This window comes from Carcharodon carcharias, chromosome 18, assembly GCF_017639515.1.
Source record: "Carcharodon carcharias isolate sCarCar2 chromosome 18, sCarCar2.pri, whole genome shotgun sequence".
Lineage (NCBI taxonomy): Eukaryota > Metazoa > Chordata > Chondrichthyes > Lamniformes > Lamnidae > Carcharodon > Carcharodon carcharias.
The window spans coordinates 73649730-73676316 of record NC_054484.1 but is presented as its reverse complement, the minus strand read 5'-3'; the positions used below and the strand labels follow the sequence as shown (position 1 = coordinate 73676316).

At 40.3% G+C, this 26587-nt stretch overlaps 1 protein-coding gene across 2 annotated transcripts; it reads right to left on the bottom strand.

Moving 5' to 3' along the window:
- Nucleotides 1-1609: 1609 nt before the first annotated feature.
- Nucleotides 1610-25485, bottom strand: LOC121290907 (thiamine transporter 1-like). Of its 2 annotated transcripts, XM_041211949.1 has the most exons (6): nucleotides 25056-25485; nucleotides 11789-12415; nucleotides 10767-10995; nucleotides 4683-4872; nucleotides 4448-4589; nucleotides 1610-2940 (listed from the first exon to the last, which is right to left on the bottom strand). In XM_041211949.1, the coding sequence occupies exons 1-6, from the start codon at nucleotides 25191-25193 to the stop codon at nucleotides 2758-2760; spliced, it is 1509 nt and encodes a 502-aa protein (XP_041067883.1). In that variant the 5' UTR covers nucleotides 25194-25485; the 3' UTR covers nucleotides 1610-2757. The 2 variants fall into 2 exon arrangements, with proteins under 2 accessions (XP_041067883.1, XP_041067884.1); XM_041211950.1 differs by lacking the exon at nucleotides 11789-12415.
- Nucleotides 25486-26587: the final 1102 nt, after the last annotated feature.

Below are 26587 nucleotides of genomic sequence, written 5' to 3'. Positions count from 1 at the left end.
TTCTTTCAAGAATGTACTTCTCCATAGGCTAAAATAAACGGCACTGCATTTCTTGTGTAACTGCCTAAAGTTGGATGACACAAACTTTCAAGTTTCCTCTTGATTTTAAGGCTTTCCACAAACCCATTTCACTTTCTTATTACAAAGTACACATCTCATTTGCAGCAGAATACTCCATTCAGATAAATTTGTACATCATCTACACTTAATTATCAGGGTTCCTCAGCCCAATTCTATTTTTTAAAAAAAAAATCATCCTCAAAGCCAGTTAACAGTTTTATTTCTTTGGAGATAATTAACAAACCCTTGCACACACAGCAACTTGGGAAGGAAAGCCTTTTCTCATTTCCTCATGGAGGACAACAGGATCTGCTTATCCTTTAAAGCATTTCTATTGTTTTAACAAATAAGCTTATTTTGCACTTATCTCCAGAAAAACAAGAGCAGCAGATACATAGGAATACCACCACTTGGAAGTTCCCCTCCAGTCACTCACCATCCTGACTTGGAAATATATCACCGTTCCTTCATTGTCGTTGAGTCAAAATCCTGGAACACCCTCCCTAACAGCACTGTAGGTGTACCTACATCACAGGGACTGCAGCAGTTCAAGAAGGCAGCTCACCACGACCTTTCTCAGGGGCAATTAGGGATAGGCAATAAATGCTGGCCCAGCCAGCAATGCACAAATCCGCAAATGAATTTAAAAATAGTGAAGGTCTCAATTCTTGTTTAAATCCCAAATAATACAAACTGAACCCACAATGATTAGTGTCCTGATGCAGCTTGCATGAATATTTGAGTCAGCTATAATGCAACAAGATTGTGTTTTAAATGCTAGCTAATTAGTACTTCACCTGACTTTTTTGAAAGATGTGCCACCCTCATTACAAATCAGTTGGTGCAAATATTAATAAAATTAAATATTAGTCCAATATCTGTTTGATTAAACCAGAGAACCTTGAATTGGCCACCTGTTAAATATTGGCCAACAAATGAACGTTTCACAATCATGTAAAATATACCTTCAACATGGTACTTAATGGACCAACCAAGAAAACAAAATAACTGTTCCTAATTTATTCTGGCAAGAGTCCAGGACCATACAACACTGCTGCATGTATGTGACATGATAAACTAATGGTTTATATGAAATATTGAATGTTACTGGTTTTAATCTAGTATTATACTTCCATCATTTTGCCCATAATTAAAGAAAATGTGGGAAATTGCTTCCTCAGATTTAAAACATCAGATTTCCGTTGTCTGCTCAAAATCTCTCTACTCCCTCAATAATTACATTAATAAGTCATCGAAAAAATCAAACTCCTGTCTTCTCGTACTTCTAAATTCCTCTTCCACACCCAATCCAAAAAGAAAGGTCCTGTACCTCTGATGGAACTGACTGGCAACCCTTGCCAAGGCCTCTAATCAATACTGAAAGGTGTGCAACAACAGCACCTGACCTGGGCTGAATTTTCATCTTTCAAAGGAAAGAACATATTTGGTGAAGAGTATACATTTGTATCAATGTTCATCAGTTTTACACTTAAAATAACACAGGAAACAAATAACTGCTACATTAAGAAAGGAGACTGACCATTATTCAGCAAGTCTCAGTAGACATTTAGTCACTTCATCACATGGCATATTTCCATCACACACGCCCCAGTATCAGTATTTGGTACATAATTCGCATCAGGTCAAGTAAATTACATGTGGCATAAAACCACCAGTGTTTTCTAACAGTACCCAAAACTAACTTGCAACAGACTTGCATAAAAGACTAACTTTACTTCAGTACCTGGTACTATTTATGTTAAAATTTTGTGCTGTCATTAGTTATGTTCAGATACGATACAGCACAGAAAGGGCCATTCAGCCCATCATTCTTGCTTCAGTTCTCTCAAAATGCCCTGCAAATCTTCCATCTTCAAGTATATTTTTTTTGGCCTGGCCTGTTCATCTGTAGAATGTTGCTACAACCAGGCAGACAGATGCACCATCATAAAAGTAAGGCAACCGGTGGGGGTGATTTTGAGCATCACATTTTTTTATTTGTAACTGTTACTGAACATGCTTTTTTTCATACTATATTTCCACATTACCAGAGGCTATAAATATATATCGGTATCAAAGCATAATTTATGTCTAACACATATGCTTACAAATTGTAATGATAGATAGCAAATCAGTATCAAGATGCTGGTATCTATAAATAGTTGCACTCAGCAGCTTAAGTGAAAACTTTAGTATGGTTCAATATTTAGATTTCAGCCAGAATCCTCTGGTAGAATCTTTACCCTCCCCCATCCCCTTTTGCATTTGACTCTCATACAGTATTACTCAAATTTAGAACTAGAGTTCAAGGCTCCTAAACTTGGATAGATTTTCTCAAATAAGTTGCCTTCAGTTTCTGTAGCTGTTAGCACACTCAAGGTTGTTCAATAAGTGCTACAAATTCGTGGAATCACATCTAACAGTAGACATTTTCATTTCATTTTATTTTTTTATTTTAGTTTACCCATTGACACAGAGGAAGCAATAAACTGCTTGCACTCCACCACAGCAACTTCCAAATTCAGTGGAAGCCTTCATGTGTAAAAACAGGGAGTCTGCTGCATTTCTCATGAGGTTATGACCGAGGAAATTCCTGGTTAATGACACTGTAGAAAAATAGATCATTCTACTTCAATGAATATAGTTACTGAATCACATCACATACAACTACACATATTAAGTTGTCTTTAGTCAGCCTCACTGCAAGCATGACATCTGCTCACAAGACGTCTTTGGTGACACTTCATTCCTGCTGTCCAAACAACCAGAGATGTTTTCAGTTGCTTGTGACTCTTCTCTGTATCTCTTTATAATGTTGCACACACCAAAGATCAGGAACAACACTGCTACTGCTGCAAAGTAAATTGAGTAAGCCAGAAACTGGAAAGAAGAGAAAAGTATTAAATTTAATAAACAGCTCATCGCAAACAATTTAAAATAATGAAAACGTTATTCAATTAGTAAAGGATACTAAATAATAAAAATTCTCCCATCCTGAGGGCTCAATGTTCATCAAGTTCTGAGGAGGGCATTTTACAGAGCATTAAAGGTAAGTATGAATTGTATTTAAATCTTGAACATGCTATGCCACAGGCCGCTGGTAAACTTTCCGACCTGTGTAATGTAAAAGCATAATATTACAGGAGTACATGGAAGTTATGTTAAACCTTTATAAAAAACTGGTTAGGCCTCAGCCGGCAGTGTGTGTCCAATTCTGGGCACCACACTTTAGGAAGGATTGGCCAAAGTGCAGAAGATTTACTTGAATCACATCAGGGATGAAAGACTTCAGTTACATGGAGAGATTGGAGAAGCTGAGGTTATTTTCCTTAGAGCAAAGAAGGGTAAGAGAAAATTTGATGGAGAAGTTCAATATCATTAAGGGTTTTGAATATTGCTGAAAATAGAAACATGTTGCCAAAGCTTTTCGTCATCAGGACAAACGCAAGAATACCAAACTTCAAACAATCACAATTTATTCTACAGGAGAAAAGGGTGCTTTTTGATTGGCAAGTCAACTGATTGCTTTCTCCATGGCAATGTGTCAGCCATCGAGGAACTATTGGCTCCCCAAACTCCCGTTTAATTCAAAAAAGGCCCAAGATTGGAACATAGTCCTTTTGTTTGCAGAGAACAGGTCCCTGTATACAAATGTTTATCACTTCTATCAAGCGTGATTGAGCCACAATTACAAGCTTGACTGATTATCTTAAATTGGTTACTTTAGCTTTTAGCATATTCAGGATTGTCAGCAACTGTTGCTCAATCACATCTAACAATAGACATTTTGCTTTGGACCTTAATAGGTTCTCCTTATTTACTCTTTTTCCAGATTAGTGGACACAGATTTAAGGCAATTAGCAAAAGAACCAAAGGCAACATGAGCGAAAAAAAAAGTTACGATGATGTGGAGTCCACAGCTTGAAAGTGAGATGGAAACAAATTCAATAGCAACAGTTGAAAGGGGAAACATTTGCAGGACTATGGGGAAAGAGCAGCGGCATGAGGTTAATTGGATAATTAGCACAAGGCAGAATGGGCCAAATGGCTTCTGTGCACTATTATTCTACAATGGGATGTGTGGCTTATTTCCCTGTCTTCCCCATTGATATCATTGCAGCACTAATGCAGAACGGGGGAAGGGGTTAGGGCGCTTCAAAGTAGCCAACTATGTATGTGATTTTAATTTTAAATCTCAACCAAAGCTAGATTACCCTTTCTTTGTATCCACAATTATGAAGGGAGGGGGAAATTTGTTTATTTAATGCACAAATCAAATGGGTTCTTTAACTTTGCTGTGAATACTGAGCATCTGACATTTTCTCCTCTTCCCCTCTAGTTAAAATGCAATGATAGCGGCTATGGCATGACCAAATTGATACTTTACCTGTCCGAGTATGTCCAAATTCAGCATACTAGATTCGACTACAATCAAGGTCAAAAGAGTCTGAAGGGCTAAGGCAACAAAAGTATTTACGCCGAACACCAAAGCATACAGTTCCACACTTAAATTTGCAGCAATCTTGTACCTTTAAAAAGAAAGACAGGCAATTAGTACTCTGCTATTGCTACAAGATTAAATTTTGAATCAATCACGCTTTTGAACAAAAAAGTCGACTCACGTTGCTATAGTTATAACCATCATGTAGATAATTTTGAAAGCAACGTAACAGATGTAGCACACCCAGATGCTTCGGACAGTGTTCATCAGAAACACTGAAACAGCAATAATAGAAGAAAAGACGAGAAGTGCAACTTCACTCCAGATGGATGAAATCTTTACATAACCTATGACAAATGCTGCCAAAGCACCTAAACATAGACCAAGAGAGAGAGAGAAAAAAAGAATTAAAATAAAGTTTAATTCAAAACACTTCATGGTCTGTATTCAGGCCAGACAAAACATTGCTTATTTTTTGGAACAATATTTGGTACTGGCAATGTGGAAATTATTTATAGCATAAATGAAACAAAAGTGATTGAATATCAGTGCTAGCACCTTGGTACTCTGAAGGGCAAGAATTTGGACTGTGAAGCCAGTCATATCACTCTCAATTCATCCCGATTGGATTTCATAGAATTTTAATAGCACAGGAGGCGGCTATTCAGTCCAATGTGTCTGCACTGGCTCTCCAAATGTGCAGTATGACCTAGTGCCATTGCCCTGCCTTTTCCCTGTATATTCTTTCAATTCAAATAATCATCCAATGCCCTCTTGAATGCCTCGATTGAACCTGCTCCACCACACTTCCAGACAGTGCATTCCAAACCCGAACCACTTGTGTGAGAAAGTCTTTTCTCCCATCACATTTGCTTCCTTTGCAAATCACTTTATATTTGTGTCCTCTCGTTCTTGATCCTTTTACGAGCGGGAACAGCTTCTCCCTATCTACCCTGTCCACCCCCTCATGATTTTGAACATATTTATCAAATCTCCTCTTAGCCTTCTCCACTTCAAGGAGACCAGCACCAACCTCTCTCCAATCTATCTTCGTAACTGAAGTTTCTCATCCCTGGAACCATTCTTGTAAACCTTTTCTGCACTCTCTCCAATGTGTTCACATCCTTCCTATAATGTAGTGCCCAGAACTGTACACAATACTCCAGCTGAGGTCCAACAAGTGTCTTATATAAATTCAGCATATCCTCCTTGCTCTTGTACTCTTTGCCTCTATTAATAAAGCCCAGCATGCTATATGCTTTATTAACTACTCTTTCCACCTGTCTCTTCCACTATCAATGATCTATGCACATATACATCCATGTCTTTCTGCTCCTGCACCCCCCTTCAAAATTTCACCCCTTATTTTATTTCTGTCCATGTTCTTCCTACCAAGATGCATCACCTCACACTTCTCCACATTGAACTTCATCTGCCACCTATCTGCCCACTCCACCAACTTGTCTATGTCCTTTTGAAGTTCTACACTATCCTCCATGTAGTTTACAACACTCCCAAGCTTCATATCATCCGCAAACTTTGAAATTGTCACCAAGGTCTAGATCATTAATATATATCAGGAAAAGCAAGGGTGCCAATAGCAACCCCAGGGGAACTCCACTACAAATCTTCCTCCAGCTGAAAAATATCCATTGACTATTACTCCCTGTTTCCTATTTTTCAACCAATTTTATATCCACATTGCTACTGTCCCTTTTATTCCATGAGCAATAACTTTCCTCTCGAGCCTGTTGTGTGGCACTGTATCAAATATCTTTTGAAAGTCCACATACACCACATCAACAGCATTACCCTCATCAACCTTTTCTGTTACCTCTTCAAAAAACTCCAGCAAGTTAGTTAAACATGATTTCCCCTTTAGAAATCCATGTTGGCTCTTATCAACCCATTTTTTTCCACGTGACTGCTAATTCTATCCTGAACAGTTGTTTCCAGAACCCTGTCCACCACTTAAGTTAAACTGACTGGTATGTAATTGCTGGGCATATCCTTACAACCTTTTTTGAACAAGGGTGTAATGTTTGCAATTCTCCAGTCCTCTGGCACCTCCCCTGAGTCTAGGGAAGACTGAAAAATTATGCCCAGTGCCCCTGCAATTTCTACTCTCACTTCCTTCAATGTCCTTGGGTGCATCTTGTCCGGTCCCATTGCCTTGTCAGCTTTAGGTACTGAGTCTATTCAACAATTCTTCCTTATCAACTTTGAACCCTTCCAGTGACAGAGTTCCCTCGTCTGTCACCATGGCCTGGGTAGCATCTACCTCCTTGTTAAAGACAGATGCAAAGTATTCATTTAATACCTCAGCCATGGCCCCTCATCCATGTGTAAATTCCCTTTTAGGTCCCTAATTGGCCCTACTCCTCCTTTTACCACCCTTTTACTATTTATATGCCTATAGAAGACTGGGATTCCCCTTTATGTTGGCTGCCTGTCTTTTCTTATAATCCCTCTTCACTTCTCTAATACGCTTTTTCCCCTCCCCTCTGAACCTTCTGTATTCCTCTTGGTTCTCAATTGTATTTTCTACCTGACACCTGTCATAAGCACACTTTTTCTTTTTTATCTTAATTTCTTTCTCCTTTTCAAATATTTAACATAGTAATGCATTGCACAAGCAATTAGTATGTTCACTTTAACTAGGTGCAATTTTAATTGCTCCCCATTGGTGACTGTGCCTTTAATCACCTAGGTCCCAAGATCTGGAATTCACTTTCTACACCTCTCTACCTTAATAAGTGCCTTAAAAGAAGAAAGTAAAACCTGTTATGTGGTTCCGTGTCAAATATTATAATGCTTGCCTGAAGCACCTAGGAACGTTTTATGATGATATATGTGCTGTTTAAGTTGTTGTTGTAGGTTACTGTTCAACCGATTTTTCTCAACTGCCAATTCCAGTACAACACTATTGAGGGACTAAAACCTCGGCCTGTATATTTTTATGAAATAGATATCAATATTTAAAATTTTAAAAACTGGACAAAGCCCTTTTAAAATGGCTGAATCTATGCCTGTGACCCCTGAACAAAAGGAGCCATCTGGCAATTTTGAAGAAACTTACACCTCGCTATCTCTGAAGAGACACTAGCGACACATTGTGGACTACAGAGAACAAATTCAAAGAGAACTATACAAAGGCCACCTACATTTCATAAGCCAGGCTGGCCAACTGGAATCTTTTCATCTGCTAGGGCAAAGAACCCCACAATCTTCCTTTCAATTTTTAGTGGGTGAGACAATTAACCATCTCAGTGACCCAGGCAAACGATGTACATCCTTGTCAAAGACAATGTTGAGAAGTGAGGGTCATGTGACATGGACCTAGCCTGTGGAACCAGTAATACTGCCTTGTGGATCAGTCTGCCACTTTAACATCCTACAAACAGCCCCACAAAATAGGAGCTCTGCCTAGGTTTGAACACCAGGCCCTGATCTACACCATTACTACTGGGAATTTTGTACCATCACCTACAAGGCTGATTCATCGCTGCATGCCCATCTCAACATGTGAAGTCGACCACACCAGAAAAGTGAATTATACAGCAGTCATTTTCAACCTGTGTGAAGGGATCTATTATTGGACTTTGACTCTTGACTCTAGAACCCATATAAAACAGCATTCTCTTCTCTGTCGTCTCTGCACTGTAAATTTTTCTTTTCTCTATCCCTCTTTTACTGTATGACTACAAAGGGGGAAACTTTGCAACACCCCCACCCCCACCACCGTGTGTTTGTGTGCAAATAAATTAACCCTTTGAGTTCATCCCTCTTGAGTGTGCTGTGGGTTAATAGGAATTGGATCACGCCAAGACCAAGGGGTTGGAAAATATGTCACCGCTTATAAAGGAAGGAAGCAAATCAAAACACCTTTTTGTTTATGGAAGGGTGGAGAGAGGAGAAATTAGTGTTGTTTAAATTAACCCCCACTCCTGTCTGTAACACCAAATTCAAATAAAGTGGTTCTAAAATATTTGCGGGGAGGATAGTGCAGGTGGGAGGAAAAGAGCATCTTATACTTATGGTCAAATACAGTAAACTATGATCTCCCAAGAGTTAAATTTACAAGGAACTAAAATTACATTTTCAGATATCTTTGGTCACCCCAAGGGAATTAAAACAGACCTGGGAAACATGCAAAGGCATTGCAAAGTATTAAACATTACGGGGCGTGAAAAGTTTTCAGCCTTACTCTGACAGAGACAATCACTGCTATTATCAGTGAAAGACTGGGATTGTAGCCTTCATTTTCATTTCACATTTCCAACAGACACTGCTGGAATTGTGTTATTTGGCTCCCCTGGCAGACTCTGAAAGAGCTTAGTGCCATTCTTCTGCCCTTTCCCCATACCCACTTCCCTTTTCAAATATTCATCCACTTGGCTTTTGGAAGTTATTGTGGGTTCTGTTTCCACCAATGTTTTTTATGGGCATTCCATGTCCTAACCAAACCTCTGCCTGAAAATAATTCTCCTAACCTCTCCCTTTGTTCTTTTGCTGAAGTTATTAAATGTGTGCCCTTTGGAACCCAACAGTGGAAACAGTTTTCTCCTTACTAACCTCAAGCCCTTTATATTTCTGAACATCGCCCACCACATCTCCTCTAAACCCCCGCTGTACTAATGAAAATAACTCCAATTACTCTAGTCTTTGCTCTTGGCTGAAGTGTCTCACTTGCAGCAATGACTCCTAAGAACATCCTCAAGATGTCACAAGATTCTAAATATGACCAGTTTAGTATTGTCTTTTTATAAATTGGGGCAAAGAGTATTAAAACATCCAATTATTTTTAAATACTGATTTACTAACTTATCCTTCTACTTAAATTTGTATTTGAACACCACCATCTCCTCCTCAGCCCCTAGGTTCTCTGCTTCAAATTTTACTATTGTGTAGACTATTGTGTAGGTTTCCTCTCATTCTTCTCTCCCTCTGAAAATGTATCACCTTGCTTCTTCCCACATTAATTTAATTTGACCTCCATCTGCTAATTTCCTCCAGAAATTGTATAGTCCTCAGTGAGCCATGACAACCATTTTAAAATGATTTAAAAAAATACGCCCATACCCAATACCAGATTACTTACATTACGAACAATACTGCCAACATGACTCCACTGTTAGATTAATTCTGATGTAAAACATCCATTTAACCACTGCTTTTGTTCTTCAACCAAATGCTGCCACATTCCCTTTCAAAAACCAATGGTCAGTATTATCAATAAGCTGTCCATATAGCAACCTTAACAAATACCTTTTTACCATTATTTCACATTTATCAGATATGAGTTTCCTTTTACACATCCCTTGCTACTACTATATTAAAATTTAACCCTGTATTATGGATTCTAGAATCTTACCCACTACCAACATTGGGCTGACTGGTCTAGTTACCTGATCCTGTTAGAATGACTGGTTTATCCCCTTCTCATTTTTTTTATCATATTGTCAATGTATTGTCTTCTAGTATAACTTTTATATGGGCCTCCAAGACAATGGAATCACCAGGATGAGGCACTCTAGACAAAAGCTATAAGAATAACTGAATAAGGTAGCATCCATGGCATGGGAAATGGTAAAGAGAAAGTTGGTAGGTGTGTGCAAGCTGCACCAACTTGGAATGGTTTGATGGACCAACCAATAATCTATGTTTGTAAAGATGTCTGATGTCTCTGATCTCCATCAGCATGCTAGGCTGTATGCCGGCAGAATTTAGTCTCTTTTACACTTGAGTTCCATCTTGTTTTTCTGTACAGCTTCCTTAGTTAATTATCTATGTTACACCTCTTTACCTTGGGCCCTTTTATTCCCAACAAATTTCCAACAGTGAAATCTGAGGCAAAAAGTATTTCCATCATCTATTAATTATTGTTTTCATCTCCAGTCAACCCTTTGTAATTAATAACATCTTTTACTGTTTTCCTTTCTATTCCCTTCCAATCTATCTTCATACCCTCTTAGCCTATCTAATCTTTATTGCTTCGCTTCAATAATCCATTTGATTTTCTTTGTATTACAAACCCATAGTTCCTCTGGTTCCATATGGGACAAAGACTTAGTAATAAGACAAAACCTAGATGCGTCACATATCTTGAGTTCTTCTTTTGCAAGGAACTCCAGCTTTTGCTGCAGCACAGTTTTCCTTTCAAAAGTATGTTGACTTCCTTGTCGAACTAAAGTATTAACATCTCCTGGCAATTTATACACAAACTCAACTACTTTCATCAATCAAATTATTCGTGTGAACATACCCAACAATGCAGATGCAGCTTCCACCACTCCATTGTAAATTTGGGAATTCTGAGAAGGAAGAATTTTCTCCCACAGGATTTGAATGTAATTCAATATTTGAAAATAGCCACAAGTAGACAATGCCCACCATGCTGACCAGCAGAGTAGTGGCCAAGAGGAATAACACTGCAGGAAAGTCTTCCACAGCCTTGTAAGAACAACACAGATACCTTTGAGTGGCTTTTTATTCTGAAAAATAAAAAAGTAAAAAATATATCCATATGTCCAGAAATTTGTCAAATAAGATTACTTGACAATTATTTTATATAACTATATATTTTGTTTCAAGTGAAGCATTTTAAGCATGCGCAGGATAAGCACAGTACAGCAATATTCTCATCAGAAGCACATAGTACAGTCATTGACACAACATTGCTGTGACATTTCAGCTGATCTGGAAGGAGGCTGCAGATAGCTAGGTTTGCCCTTCACTTTAAAAGCAAAAACAATATGGCACGTTAACACTCAACACCATTACTGCTGCAACACAGGCTTGATCCTTTTTCCTGACACCCTGCTGCTGAGAGACAAAGAGGAGAGCAATGAGAAAAAGCAGAGCGATGAAAGAGCAAGAGAAAGCAGGTTAGATGCCTGGTCTCATGGAAAGAGGGAAAGTGCTGCCTATCACACTTCTCCTCACAAGGATTCAAAGAATTTCAGGCCATGGAAGTTTAAGTAAAACTTTGTGATTTATTGAAATATGCTTTCTCTTTATAGTTTCTGTTGGAGTGTTGTGTGACTATCACAGTGAGTCAGAGTAGAAAGATGTCTTATAACATATGGAGTAAGAGTATTAGCAGCGCAAGGATTTAATGCTCATTGTGGACATACCACTCTCTATACATTACTTAGCAGGTGAGGGTTGGTTTTGTATTGTAGGAATCTGGAGGTATGTGCAATTATAAGTTCACACTAGTTGGTCACCATAGCATTGTGCTTGACTTCAGCAAGCAAAACAGCATACATAACAAACAGACATTACCATAACTTCATGGGTGTATGAGGTGTTATCCATTGGTTCTGGCAGATGAACATGTTTCAAATTTTCAGTATCATCACGGCTACAGTTCAGTGGCGTTGTTGATGTTGATTCAAGTTCTTCGGACGATGACTTTACAGATTCATCTTTGATTTCCTTTCCATTACAATCTCCTCTCACTCTGTGAAAGAACATGCTCTTTTGTGGCATTGGAAGAAACATCGATGTAATAAAGGCAACTGCTACACAAACCAAGGTAATAACATTGAGGTGGAAGAGGGACATCTCAGTAAATGAGACCAAGATTTGCCCTGTAACAGATCCCACTGTGTACCCAACCAATGTGGCACAACGACAATATCCAGTTACTTTCTGGTACATATTAAAGTCCACTACAGAGTAGATATAGGAGTAATAAGCCACCTCTGATGCGGTTACCAATCCATAGAAAAATTCTAGAAACTTCATTGCCAGCAGTCCTTGGGCATACAATAGCATGAACCAGGTAATGATCAAAGCTACACCTTGTAGCACGATGACGGGCTTGTATCGGAGATAATCAGTCGCAAGAAAGATGGGAAACAACAGCACTAGGTAGGAGTAAGTCCACACTGGAAAAATCTCATTCACCTATTTAGAAAAATAGAAGTCCAACAGGTTTAAGACCAGAAAGTTCATTTTAATTTACAATCACTGATTTCTCAAAATTCAAAACTTACTTTATTGAAGTTTCTAACAATTTTGTTTATAATGTAATACAGTAGATGGACAAGTTGTTACTGATGAGAAACCAAAATTAAAATTGAAACTGAATTTATATTTTTCATATTTTGATGACTAATTTGAGAAAAAGCTCAAAAGTTATGAAAATAACAATTACTCCAATAATCCCACTCATTTCCAAATTTTCTCTTTTTTATTTGTTCAATGCTTGCTAGGCCAGCATTTATTTCCCATTCCTAACTGCCCTTCCTCCCCTGGACACACTAACTTATGCTGTAGTCCCTTGGCACCAAAAACCATACAAGTCGCCATTCTTGGCAGAACTGAGAATCAAGCCAGCTGTTACTATAGCTACAGGAAAGGCAACACAACTAGAATCTCACCTCACCCAAGACCTCCATACATTTTCCAATTGAGGGTCACTGGTAGTGATCAGGTACAGAAACTCTAGCTGTTTCTTCCTGACCTGTTTGCTGCCCTCAAGCTAGTGCCACAAGAAGTCGTCTTCAACAATGCTACCAAGTGGCACTTGCTTAGCAATAACCTACTCACTGACACCCAGTTTGGGTTCCGCCAGGGCCTTGGTTCAAACACGGACAAAAGAACTGAACTACCAAGGTGAGTTGAGAGTGACAGCTCTTGCATCAAGGTCGCATTTGACCGAGTGTGGCACCAAGGAGCCCAAGCAAAACTGGAGTCTATGGGAATCAGGGGAAAAACTATCCACTGGTTGGAGCTATACCTAGCACAAAGGAAGATGGTTGATACCTCAGCTCTGGGACATCAATTCAGGAGCTCCTCGTTTAGTGTCCTCAGCCCAACCATCTTCAGATGCTTTATCAATGCCCTTCCTTCTATCAGAAGGTCAGAAATGGGGATGTTCACTGATGATTGCACAATGTTCAGCATCATTCGTGGCTCCTCAGATACTGAAGCAGTCCATGTCCAAATGCAGAAAGACTTGGACAATATCCAGGCTTGGGCTGACAAGTAGCAAGTAACATTCACGCCGCACAAGTGTCAGGCAATAACAACAAGAAAGAATCTAACCATCGCCCCATGACATTCATTGGCATTACCATCACTGAATCCACCACCATTAACATCCTGGGAATTACCATTGAACAGAAACTGAACTAGCCATATAAATACTGTGACTACAAGAACAGGTCAGAGACTAGGAATCCAGTGATGAGTAACTCACTTCCTGACTCCCCAAAGTCTGCCCACTGTTATAGCACAGCTGATGGTAAATGCTGCATTGTTCAAATCCCAAAAGAAACTTGAAACAACTGTCACAACTTGTTTTGCACTTTGTATTATTTCAAGATGTGTTCAGTAGTAATAAGACTACCAAATCTTATAGGTTTCACAAAAACTAGATTAACCATTTATAAGAGAAATGATTTTTAAATACATACATAGATCTACAAATTACTATGATAACTTCCAAATCCCCTAATCAATCTAACTCCCAATTACACTTTCATTAAGGCATCAGTAAGGCACACAGATTTTAAAAGACCCAAGCAAAGACACATGATATCCTGAACAAGTCGGATTCAAAGTGAGTTCTTTTAACTTCAGTCCCTGGAGGTAGCAGTTTGGTACATGCAGGCTGCAGATTTTTCACACTTGTTGGATCTTAAACTGCCCCCCTTACAAATAATCTTCTCTCCTTTATCCATATTTTCCCTTTTGAACGTAAATTCCCATTGTTTCACTATATCTTTGGACTTTAGCTTTTTGATGATAAAAATTTCTTAGCACTAAGTTTTACCAGTAATCTTTGGGAAAAATAAACACGTTTTCTAAACTTCACCTGGCTAGGTGACACATTTTACTCCCTCTTTTGAAAACAATCTAGCCTGGTTTATTTAGAAATGCAAACGTTCTCCTGACATCCATGTTTCTAAACTTCTCCATGTTTACCTAATTAACATTTCAAACCTAACTTCTCTTCTTACATCAAAGCATCCAGACTAGCTGCCTCTAATTCAATTAAGTCACAACCACCACCACCCCCCCCCCCCCCCCCCCCCCCCCCCCCGCCCCCTGCCAAAGATGGTCCAGAGCGAACATATCTGTACCAAGTGTTTGCAGCCAAGGAACTTTGCATCCGAGTTAAGGAGCTGGTGTCCGAGCTGGTGTCACATCAGGGAGGGGGAAAGCTACCTGGATACTTTGCTCCAGAAGGCGATCACACCCCTCAGATTAAGTTATTCAAATTTGGTCTGTGATCAGGGACAGGAGAATGTGACTGCATGTGTTGCAGATTTGGGGACCCAGGGGGTAGTATTCGAGGCCTCAGCCCCTGCAACTGTCCAACAGTTACAAGGTTCTAGCTAGCTATGTAGATGAAGACCATAGGGAGGATGAACGAACTGACCGCGGCATCGTGGTACAGGGAGCCATTCAAGTGGGGGGAGGAAATGGGAGTGTAGTAGTAGGAGCCAGTATAATTAGGGGGATAGATACCGTTCTCTGCAGCCGTGAGTGTGAGTCTCAAAGGCTGTGTTGCCTGCCTGGTCTCAGGGTTAAGGACATCTCCTCAGGGCTGGAGAGGAACTTGGAGTGGGAGGGAAGGGATCCAGTTGTCAACATCCATGTTGGTGCCAATGACATTGATAGGGCTAGAAGGGAGGCTCTGCTGAAAGAATTTGAACGGTTAAGAGCTAAATTAAAAAGCAGAACCTCCAAGGTAATAATCTCGGGATTGCTGCTTGAGCCACAGGCAAACTGGCACAGGATAAATAAAGTCAAGCAGGTGGCTCAGAGATTGGTGTGGGAGGAATGGGTTTCAGTTCACGGGGCACTAGCACCAGTACTGGGCTAGAACAGAGCTGTTCTGTGGGACAGGCTTCACTGAACCATGCTAGGACCAGAGTCCTGGCGAACCGAATAACTAGAGCTGTAGAGAGGGCTTTAAACTAAATAGAGGGGGGGAGGGTTCTGGAAAAGGGATACATAGGCTTACAAAGCAAAAAGATATGGCAGCCTTGCAGGACAGCTTTTTAGGTAATGATACCCAGAGTGTGACAAGAGACAGAGTGTACAACATTAAAAAAAAGCAGCAAATAGGGTCAAAGGGGAAAAAAATGATTAAAAGGCAAAATTAATGGCTGTTTACTTAAAAGCACATAGTATTCGGAACAAAATAAATGAATTAATGGCACAAATAGAGGTTAATGGGTATAATCTTATAGCCATTATGGATACATGGTTACAAGGAGATCAAAGCTGGGAGCTAAATATTCCGGGGTATGTGACTTTTCGAAAGGAAAGGCAGGAAGGAACGGGTGGTGGGTTAGCTTTGTCAGTACGAGATGGAATAAGTACAATTGCAAAAAAGGATCTTGGATTGGAAAATGTAGAATCGATATGAGTGGGTAAGAAATAACAAGGAGAAAACGAGACTGGGGAATAGTCTATAGGCCCCCTGACAGTAGCTATACTGTAGGACATAGAATAAATCTGGAGATAATGAGGGCATGTAAAAAAGATTGTATGTTAATCACGGAAGACTTTAATCTTCATGTGGATTGGGAAAATCAAATTGGCAGAGGTAGGCATGAGGAAAAATTCACAGAGTGATTCGGAACAGTTTTTTTAGAACAATATGTTGTGAATCCAACCGGGGATCAGGCTATTTTGGATCTGGTAGTGTGCAATGAGGCAGGTTTAATAAATGATCTCAGAGTAAAGGATCCCCTCGGAAATAGTGACCATAACATGGTAGAATTTAGCATTCGGTTTGAGAGTGAGAAACTTGGGTTGAAACCAGCTATGCTAAACTTAAGTAAGGGTAATTACAATGGAATGGGGGGCAGAGTTGGCTGGCCAAGCAGTTTAGCAGAAAATACGGTTGATGAACAATGGCAGACGTTTAAGAAAATAGTTCATGACTCTCAACAAAGATATATCCCAGTAAGGAAGAAGGATTCAAGGAAGGGGATAAACCAACCATAGTTAACTAAGGAAGTTAAGGAAAGTATCAAATTGAAAGAAAAAAAATATACAACGTGGCAACGATTAGTGGTAAGCCAGGGAATTGGGAAAGTTTTAAAAACCAACAAAAGATGACCAAAAAAATAATAAAGAGGGAGAAAATAAACTTTGAGGGTAAACTAGTAACTAATATAAAAACAGACAGTAAGAGCTTCTTTAAATATATAAAAAGGAAGAGAGAGGCCAAAGTGAACATAGGCCCTTTAGAGAATGAGGCCTGGGAAATAATAATGGGGAACCAAGAAATAGCAGAGGAGTTGAATAAATAATTTGCTTCAGTTTTCTCAGTAGAAAATACTAGCAGGTTCATTCCAAAAATACTAAATAATCAAAGGGCAAAATAGGAGGGGGGGGGGGAAATAAATACAATAACTATCACTAGAGAAAAAGTACTAGGGAAACTAATGGGGCTAAAGGACGATAAATCATCTGGATCTGACGGGTTGCATCCTAGGATATTAAAGGAAGCAGCTACAGAGATAGTGGATGCACTTGTAGTAATTTTCCAAGAATCCTTAGATTCTGGAAAAGTCCCAGAGGATTGGAGAATGGCCAATTTAACACCATTATTCAAAAAGAGAGGGAGACAAAAAATAGGTAACTATTGATAACTAAGCTTAACATCAGTCATTGGGAAAATGTTGGAGTCTATTATAAAGGATGTAATAGCAGAGCATTTAGAAATACATGATCTAATCAAGCAGAGTCGGCATGGCTTCATGAAGGGGAAATCATGTCTAACAAATTTATTAGAATTCTTTGAGGAGGTAACAAGCAGGATAGACAAAGGGGAATCAGTAGATGTAATATATTTGGATTTCTAAAAGGCTTTTGATAAGGTACTGAACATGAGATTACTTTAATAAGATAAGAGCCCATGGTGTTGGGGGTAGTATATTAGCATGGATGGAGGATTGGCTAACTAATAGAAGACAAAGAGTTGGGATAAGGGGGGCATTTTCAGGATGGCAACTTGTAACTAGTGGAGTACCACAGGGATCAGTGCTGGGGCCACAATTATTTACAATATATATTAATGACTTAGATGAGGGAAATGAATGTACTATCACCAAGTTTGTGGATGACACAAAAATAGGTGAAAAGGCAAGTGGTGAGGATGACACAAGGAGTCTACAGAGGGATATAGACAGGTTGAGTGAGTGGGCAAAAACTTGGCAGATGGAATATAATGTGGGAGAATGTGAGGTTATGCATTTTGGCAGTAAGAATAGAGGAGCTGAATATTATTTAAAAATGGAGAAAGAGTGCAGAAGGCTGTCTTACAGACGGATTTGGGAGTCCTTGTGCATGAATCCCAAAAAGCTAACATACAAGTTCAACAGGTAATAGGAAAGGCAAATGGAATGTTAGCCTTTATTTCAAAGGGAATGGAGCATAAAAATAGGGAAGTCTTGCTAAAACTATACAAGGCACTAGTTAGACCACACCTAGAATACTGTGAACAATTTTGGTCCCCTTATCTAAGGAAAGATATACTGGCATTGGAGGCTGTCCAGAGAAGGTTCACTAGGTTGATCCCAGGTATGTAGGGATTTTCTTCTGAGGCGAGGCTGAGTAGGTTGGGCCTATGCTTATTGGAGTTTAGAAGAATGAGAGGCGACCTTATTGAAACATAAGACTCTTAGGGGGCTTGAAAGAGTAGAAGCTGAGAAGTTCTTTCCCCTTCTGGGAGAGTCTAGGACTGGAGGGCATAATCTCAGAGTAAGGGGTTGCCCATTTAAAAGTGATGAGGAGGAATAACTTCTCTCAGAGATTAGCTAGTCAATCTGTGAAATTCTTTACGCAGAGTGCTGTAGAGGCTGGGTCGTTAAGTATATTCAAGGCTCAGATAGACAGATTTTTAATCAGTAAGGGAATCAAGAGTGATGTGGAACAGGCTGGAAAGTGGAGTTAAGGATTATCAGATCAGCCATGATCTCATTGAATGGCGGAAGACTCAATGGGCCGAATGGCCTACTTCTGCCCTTACATCTTATGCTCTTATACTCCCCACTTGCCTGGATGAGTGCTACTCCCACAACACTCAAGAAGCTTGACAGCGTCCAGGACAAAGCAAACCCCTTGACTGGCCCCACATCCACAAACATCCAATCCCTCCACCACCGACGCACAGTAGCAGCAGTGCCATCTACAAAATGCACTGCAGGAATTCACCAAGACTCCTTAGGCAGCACCTTCCAAACACAAGTCACTGCAAAGCAGTCATTCAAGAAACTCCCTTTACATCTTCCAATTAAACCGCTTCAAGGTGATGTACTGTTCAATGTAATTTAAAATCGGGTATGGTCTTCATCGAGGTGAGGAATTACATCAAATGTCAGGGGCACAATCACTTTCCATCTTCAGTTTTAAAAAGCAGGTTTTCTAGTTTCTTGAACCACAATTTGCAGGGTGAGAGTTAAAGAACAGTGGGCCAGGTTACGTGATATGAATAATGGTGAGGCTAATAGCAGAAATTGAGAAGTTGAGAGGTATCTTGCTCCTCCACAAGGTGCAGGGTCACAGTCCTCACTGATAGACTTGGCACTGAAATGAGCTTGAATTTAGGATATTTGCCTAACAGCTCTGCACTAAAAAGGCTGTAAATTGTAGCACTAGTGCATTTAGACTGAGTTTTTAACAACGCAATTAAGTGTTAATTAACGAGACACCAGGGCCTCAGTCTCTAAGAAAGTTAATGTTGGAGATTTGAATTTTTTTTTTGTTTTTCTGTCTCATCTTTCTCCCTTAAACCTGTCTTTCCTAATCTTCATTTAGTTGCTTGAACATCATTTCGATCCAATTTCTTTCTTCTGCTTTATACTTCCTGGTCAAGGCCCTGTATGTCTCAGGTGAGGAACCTTCAATCTAATGGTTGAGCAGCCTTAACTGTTTCTTGCCTGGTTCAGACCCATAGATGGATGCCCTGTAGAGGGCACCGAATTACAGTGTTTGCACTCTTAAGGGCCACAAAAATGTCAGACAGGGATAAGTGACATGAACAGTAATCACTGTTGTCTCTTGACCACAAAATCCAGACTAGTGTGATGGTAACACCCACCTTGACGCTTAGATAGCACCCACTCTGTATTACTGTTGGATCCTGGTCACCAGTTTAGTTAACTAACGGATTCGGGTTGCACGTTTGTTTCGGGATGGCCGAGATGGTACCGTAGACAGAGTAGATCAGCAGACAGTTCTTATGTACAACAGATCCTATTTATTTACAAAGGAACTCAGCAGCTACACTGTGTGCTTACAACTCAAACCCTGTCTCTGCATTACAGGGTCCAACCCTAGGCTACTCACTACTAACTACTAAGGTAGCCCGTGCTACTCTGCTATTGTATACTAAGATCATGTGATCTTCCATTATAACATTCTTCTTAAAGGTATTTTACACATCAGATTACCACATCCCTCCCCTTTTACTCCGAAATACATTTTACAGTTACAATTTCTCTCAAAATATCAAATTATTTACACAGCTAAGTAATTTATAAATTCTGTCTTTCTGGGGATTTCCTTATGCGTGTAGAACGTCTCAGCTCTACAGCTTCAGATGCTTTGCCAGGAACCTCCTTTTCTGGTGTTGTCTGAACATCAGGTTCTACAGTGGGCACCTGCAAATCTGTTTCCTCAACTCTTGAAGGTACAGCCAAGCCTTCAGACACATCTGTGCTCAGCTGAGATCTTTCAACAGGACGCAGTCGTGAACACTGGGGAATAATTTCCTGATACTTGGTTTCTCTCTTCCTTATATGATTTATGTGTCTCTGTATAACTCGGTCTTCCACTTTCATGTGATAAGAAAGCGGTCCAGTCACTGCACTTATTTCACCTGATAACCTCTTGGGTCCTTCTCCAAAAATTTTCAGAGACACCGTCTCTCTTATGGTAAACTTATTGTCACGACTATGCCAGTCATGTTCAGCTTTCTAACTTCCCTGACTCCTTTCCATCTTTCCATCTCCCCCAAACTAAATTTCGCATTAAGCTCAATCTCGCCCTGAAATGGCGTTTCATCAACAATTTTGCAGGTGTGACACCTGTTGTTGTGCGATGGGTGGTCCTATAATGGAAAAGAAAACGTGCTGGCTTGGTCGCTATGGAGTCTCCAGTTAATTTCTTCATGGCAGTTTTAAATGTCTGAACCGCTATCTCAGCCAGTCCATTTGAGGAAGGGTGGTAGGTTAAGTTTTTACGAGTGATACCGATGAAGCTGATTAACTGTTGAAATTCAGCACTCATAAATGCTGTGCCGTTATTTGATATGGCCACTTCTGGTAGTCCGTTGATAGTGAAACTTTGATGTAGTTTGTCAAATGTAGCAGATAATGTTGGTGACTTCATCTCATATATGTCCATCCTTTTTGAGTGAGCATCAACTATAAGGAGAAACACTGATCCCATAAAAAGGTCCCACATAGTCAATATGTAATCGCACCCATGGCCTTCCTGGCCACTCCCAAGGGTGTAATGGAGCTGTTGAAGGTAACTTTTGCACTTGCTGACACTACATACAACTTCTCACTATGCTCTCTATTTCTCCATCCATTCCAGGCCACCATAGGTAGCTGTGTGCTATGGTCTTAATTCGGGAAATACTTGGATGTGCACTATGTAGTTTAGTTAACAATTGGCTTTTGTCCTTTTGGAGGAACAATCACTTGAGCTCTCCACAATAAGGTACCATCCTAGCTGGTTATCCCATATCTTCTGTGAAAATAAGGTTTCATTTCGTCAGATTCTTGTTCTTGTTACCAACCGTGAAGAACTTGTTCTCATACCCTGAATAAGACAATGTCTCGACTTGTCCAATCTCTGATCTGTCTGGCACATACCAGTGATGAATGTAAGAAGTTCAATAATGAAATGAGTTCTTGAGGAACTGGAACATCCTCATTGTTTTCTTTGAAAGGCAAACGACTAAGTATTTCAGCATTTGCAATCTGATTTTCCAGGCCTGTGAATGAAAGTATACTCATATGCTGCCAGGATCAATGCCCATCTGTATTCTTGCTGAGGTTATGGGAGGGCCTTGTCCTCGCTGAACAATCCTAGCAAAGGCTTGTTGTCTGAAATTATAGTAAAATGACAACTGTGTACATACTGGTGAAATTTCTTGACAAAAATGATTGACAAGCCTTTTTCTGTGAGTACCCCTTTTCTGCTGTGTTTAGCATTCTTGATACATATCCAATATGCCTTTCTGAGCCATCGTCCATTCGATGGGAGAGCACTGATCCTACTCCATAGGGCGATGCGTCACATGTCAAAACTAACTCTTTCCTTTGGTCAAAATGTACTAATAGGGTGGATGAGTGTAACAGCTGTTTCAACTTTGTGAAAGCTTCTGTGGTGTTTGCCAAAACCAACGTTGGTTTCTCTTGTGTAGGTAATACAGTTCTGTCAACAAATTAGGCAAGAAGTGTCCATAATAATTGATCATCCCCAATAATGATTTGAGCTCGGAGGTGTTCTTTGGTGCCTCTCTAATGGCTCTCATTTTTTCCTCAACTGGGTGGAAACCCTGTGAACCTCCCGTGACTTAAATAAATTACCTCTTCACTTGGAATGCGCACTTTTTTTTTTAAAAACACACTCCCACCTAAGAGAAACTTTTCAAAACTTCTTCCAAGTTTGCTAAATGCTCCTTTTCAGTGAGTCCTGTCACCAGAACGTTATCTAAAACTACAACATGAGGCAATCCCTGCAGTAAACTTTTCATTGTTCTCTGGAATATGGCTCAAGCTAAGCATACACCAAAAGGCAAACGGGTTTATTGAGACAAAATTTTTGGGAGGCCTTCTCTATCCCCAATTGTTGATAAGCAAGTCATGATAAGCATATCAAGCTTTGTGTAGACGGTCCCACCTGCCAACTTAGCATAGAAGTCTTCAATTTTTGGTCTTGGGTGTCTGTCAAACTTAGCCACTTAATTAATAGTCAATTTGCAGTCTCCAAAAATTCAAATGCTTTGGTCAGGTTTAAATACAGGGACTATTGGTGCTGCCCATTCTGAAAACTGCACAAGTAATCTTTTCCTGCACTGCATAAGGTACTGGTCTTGCTTTGGATCTGGTTTGGATCCACATGAATTTTTACTTGCAGCCCCTGGATCTTCCCAAGTTCATCCTTGAAAACTGAGATGTATTTTTGGAGTAGATCAGGTAGCCCACTGGCTATCAACTGGAAGATCTCAGCCCCATCCGATTTAATTTGTTTCAGCCAGTTTCATCCAAGGAGGCTTGGCCCCTCACCTGATACCACCATCAAGGATAAGTTTACTGATTGACTTTCAAACTGTACTGAAACTCTGCTTATGCCTTTGATATTGATGTCTTCTCCCATGTAATTTTTCAATTTGGCATCTGTTTCTTCCAAATTTAATTGACATTCTCCATAATTTAGGTATGTGAAGGTATGCTCACCTACTACCGTAGTGGAAGCTCCTGTGTCCACCTCCATTCTGATAGGTCTATCATTCACCTTCACTGTTGCATAGATTGGTTCTGTTCGTCCTACCTTTAAATTATACAATTAATAAAAATCTGAATCTGTTACTTCAGGCTCTTCTACGTTATGGATCTTGCGGAGTTTTTTCTTTTGATTTAAAGTCTGCCTGATTCTATCCTTGCAATGTTTTATGAGATGTCTGTTTCAATGACAGAAAACACAATTGATGTTTTTAAACTTCCATTCATTACAAGGTTGTCTGCTTCCACTTCTGTTGCCATTATTCCATGTTTTTGCTGCTAAGTCATTTCTTTTTATTTGTCTGAAAGTGGTGGCTGTTTCCCATTTCTCATCAGAGCTGTGCATTTTTGCACTCTTTTTGGCTGAGGCTCCCTGCCCAACCTGGAGGACAGTGCCATTTTGCACTTTCTGTATGGCTTTCGAGTCCCTCACTGCGCTTTCCATGGCCAGTGCTATTTCTAGCGCCTTCAGAAAATTCATATTTGTTTCAGACAGTAATCTTTTCTGAATCTTATCTTCATTTATACTGTACACCAACCCATCTCTAAATATATCATTTATAGATGTACCAAACTTGCAATATTCTGTTAACTGTGTCAGTCTTGCCACATAACAAGCAACCCTCTCCCTTGGGGCTCAATTTCTTGAGTTAAATTTGAACCATTGCATTGTTACCGCATGCCTGGGCTGGTAATGACTCTTCACAAGGTTCACTAAGTCATCAAAACTTTTTGCATCTGGGGCACTGAGTGCCATCAAACTTTGAATCAGTCCGTAGGTCTTACTCCCATACGTGGATAAGGGGTTCGCTCACCCCTTCTCCTCCCCAGCAACGTTGTTAGCTTGGAAAAAGAACGCAAGGCGTTCGACATAATGAGACCAATCCCCCGGGATTGGGTCGGAAGGATCAACTCCTCTAAACGGCAGCATGCTTCGAGAGGACTGCTTCGAAGATTAGGATGGAAATTCTACTCACAATTACCGTGCAAGATACAGCCCGATTTCGGTTGATTTTCTTCCTCGCCTTTTCTCCATCCTTCCTTGCTTTTTCCTCGTCGCCAATTTGCTGGATCCTGGTCATTAGTTTAGTTGGACTAATGAATCTGGGTTACACGCTTGTTTCAGGGTGGCTGAGTCGATACCATAGACAGATTAGATCAACAGACAGTTCTTATGTAGAACATATCCATTTATTTACAAAGAAATTCAGCAGCTACACTTGTGTGCTTACAACTCAAACCCTGTCTCTACATTACAGACTAACTCTAGACTACTCACTGCCGCCTAAGATAGCCCGCTTCATTCTGCTATTAGATACTAAGATCATGTGATCTTCCACTATAACATTTTTCTTAAAGGTATACTACGTATCAGATTACCCAATTACTTAAACTGAAAATGAGAATCAAACTTTAAAAACGTTGGATGCATTCAGTAGTTCAGACACTGCAGCTGTGGAGGCACCGAGATGCTAGCATTTCAGATTTTTCAGCATCCTGTGTTTTGCCTTTTGGTTCCATTTAAGTAACCCTTTGAATTACTTTTGTTAAATCTCCTCAGACCCACAGTCACTATGCATGGTGAAACATTAAGGTTCGTGCGAAAAGTAAACAGGAACCACAAGGATGCCGATTCGAAAGTTTGCCTGTACGTGAAGCTTTTTTTGCTGCCTCATGGTGATGACCTTGGTGGCGCCAATGCACCGAAACTCAATAATACTGCATCTCGCTGTCAAGACGACCTTGGATAGTGTAGGGAATTTAGGGACTAAGCAACACAGCATTGAAATGGCAAAGCTGCTGCAAATACAGGACATACAAGAAAGCATTGCTCAATAGAAATACAGAGCATGCACTTCTCCTTTAAAGTTAATTCACTAGCTGAAGGAGTGACCATGAGGCCCATTTTGGATAATGTGGCTTTAAAAACAAAGATTAAAGGAACTACACTGAACACAACTACAAACTTTGTAAAAATGAAGATATTTTAATAGCAAAACAACGAGGGGATGTTGAAAACTCAGTAATTCCTCGCCTTCGTTGTTTGATTTCTCACTCACTTGCTGCTCGGTCAGGTTTTTATCCGGTCCCAGAAGGTAAAGAGTCAGGAAAGGTTCAGATGGCCGGACGTTGGAGAAGAAGCCGCAGACACACAGCAGGGCGGTGGGGTAGAGCCAGCTGGTGCCAGGACTCTCCATGGTTCTGTAGTCGCTGCCGACAGACCCCTGTGGCCGGGCTCCGCTTGGCTCTCCCCTTCCCCGGGCTCCTCGCTCTCTCCCTCTCCTCCCGGGCTTCTCTCTACCCCGGCTCCACTTCTCGCTCTCTCCCTCTCTCCCCAGGCTTCTCTCTACCCCGGCTCCACTTCTCGCTCTCTCCCTCTCCCTCTCTCCCCGGACTTCTCTCTACCCCGGCTCCAGTTGTCGCTCGGTTTCTCTCTCACGCGCTCCAGGCCCACGTTCCATTTGGACCCGTCCCCTTCCACCGAGCAACCGCAACAAACAGCCAATAGCAACTCGCAACCCGGAGGTGTGGCGCAGCAACACCAAGCCGTGACTCCAGAGTTGTAAAGCTGTCGGCAGGATTTCCCTGAGATTGAACTTCTTATTCCTGTATCAATGCCCTTAATCGGTTTATAAATTTTAGAAAAGAAATTCGAAGTTCCAGTTAATAATGAACGGATGACACAAGAAGATTTAACGTTTTACGGCGTTTACTGAAACGGATTAAAATCACCATTAAATACGATTTATATATGGAATTTATATTTTAAGTTGTAGAACAGAACTTTTAACAGCTGAAAAAAATCCCACTATCAGGTATTTGTTAAACACTGTCCTTTCAGTAGACCTTCAATTCTCCCAGAATCAGTCCAAAAAGATTCTTAGCTCCCAAGGGGTAAAACTCTGCACTTTTCCTTTCTCACCCTAGTAACTGCTAAGCCCAGAACTGTCCTTCAGGGAGATCCTCCTCACACAGGCTTGGCAAATCCTCCAGTCACGTTTTAACTCCTCATGAATTTGGTCTTTTCAGTCTGAGCTTAAGCTTCCTCCTGCATTCCAGTGCAGTGAACCATAAAGACTTTTGGCCTCTAACTATCTCTCTTTCAAGTATCACTGATATTCAGTGATACTTTAGGAAAGTCAGTAACCCAACATCACAATGGCTTCCCCTGTACCCTTCCCATCTTGAAGCCCATTACCATGGCAAAGTGAATCACATGGACCTAGTATTCAGGTAGAGATGCTGATTAGCTATCTTTGAGAGTCCTGTTTTCTTTCATCTTCGAACTAAATGGTCAGTTTACAGCACAACCTGATATTCTCAACACTTTTCTGGGACTTTGGAGACTTACAGTCTATCCACTGTCAGCACACGTGCTGCTGGCCATTGTCTCCAAAAGTAAACAACTTGCATCTTCCTCCCAGTAAGACAGCCTGGGCCCCAATTAATCTCTAACAATCAAACAACCCAGGCTTGCTCTCAGGCAAGGACATGAGGGCACTTTTTGTTTAAAGCATTGACCATTTTACAGATATACAAATTGGTCTTACAATCCTTAAAGAAACTAAGAAAATGTTGAATGTCATTGTTG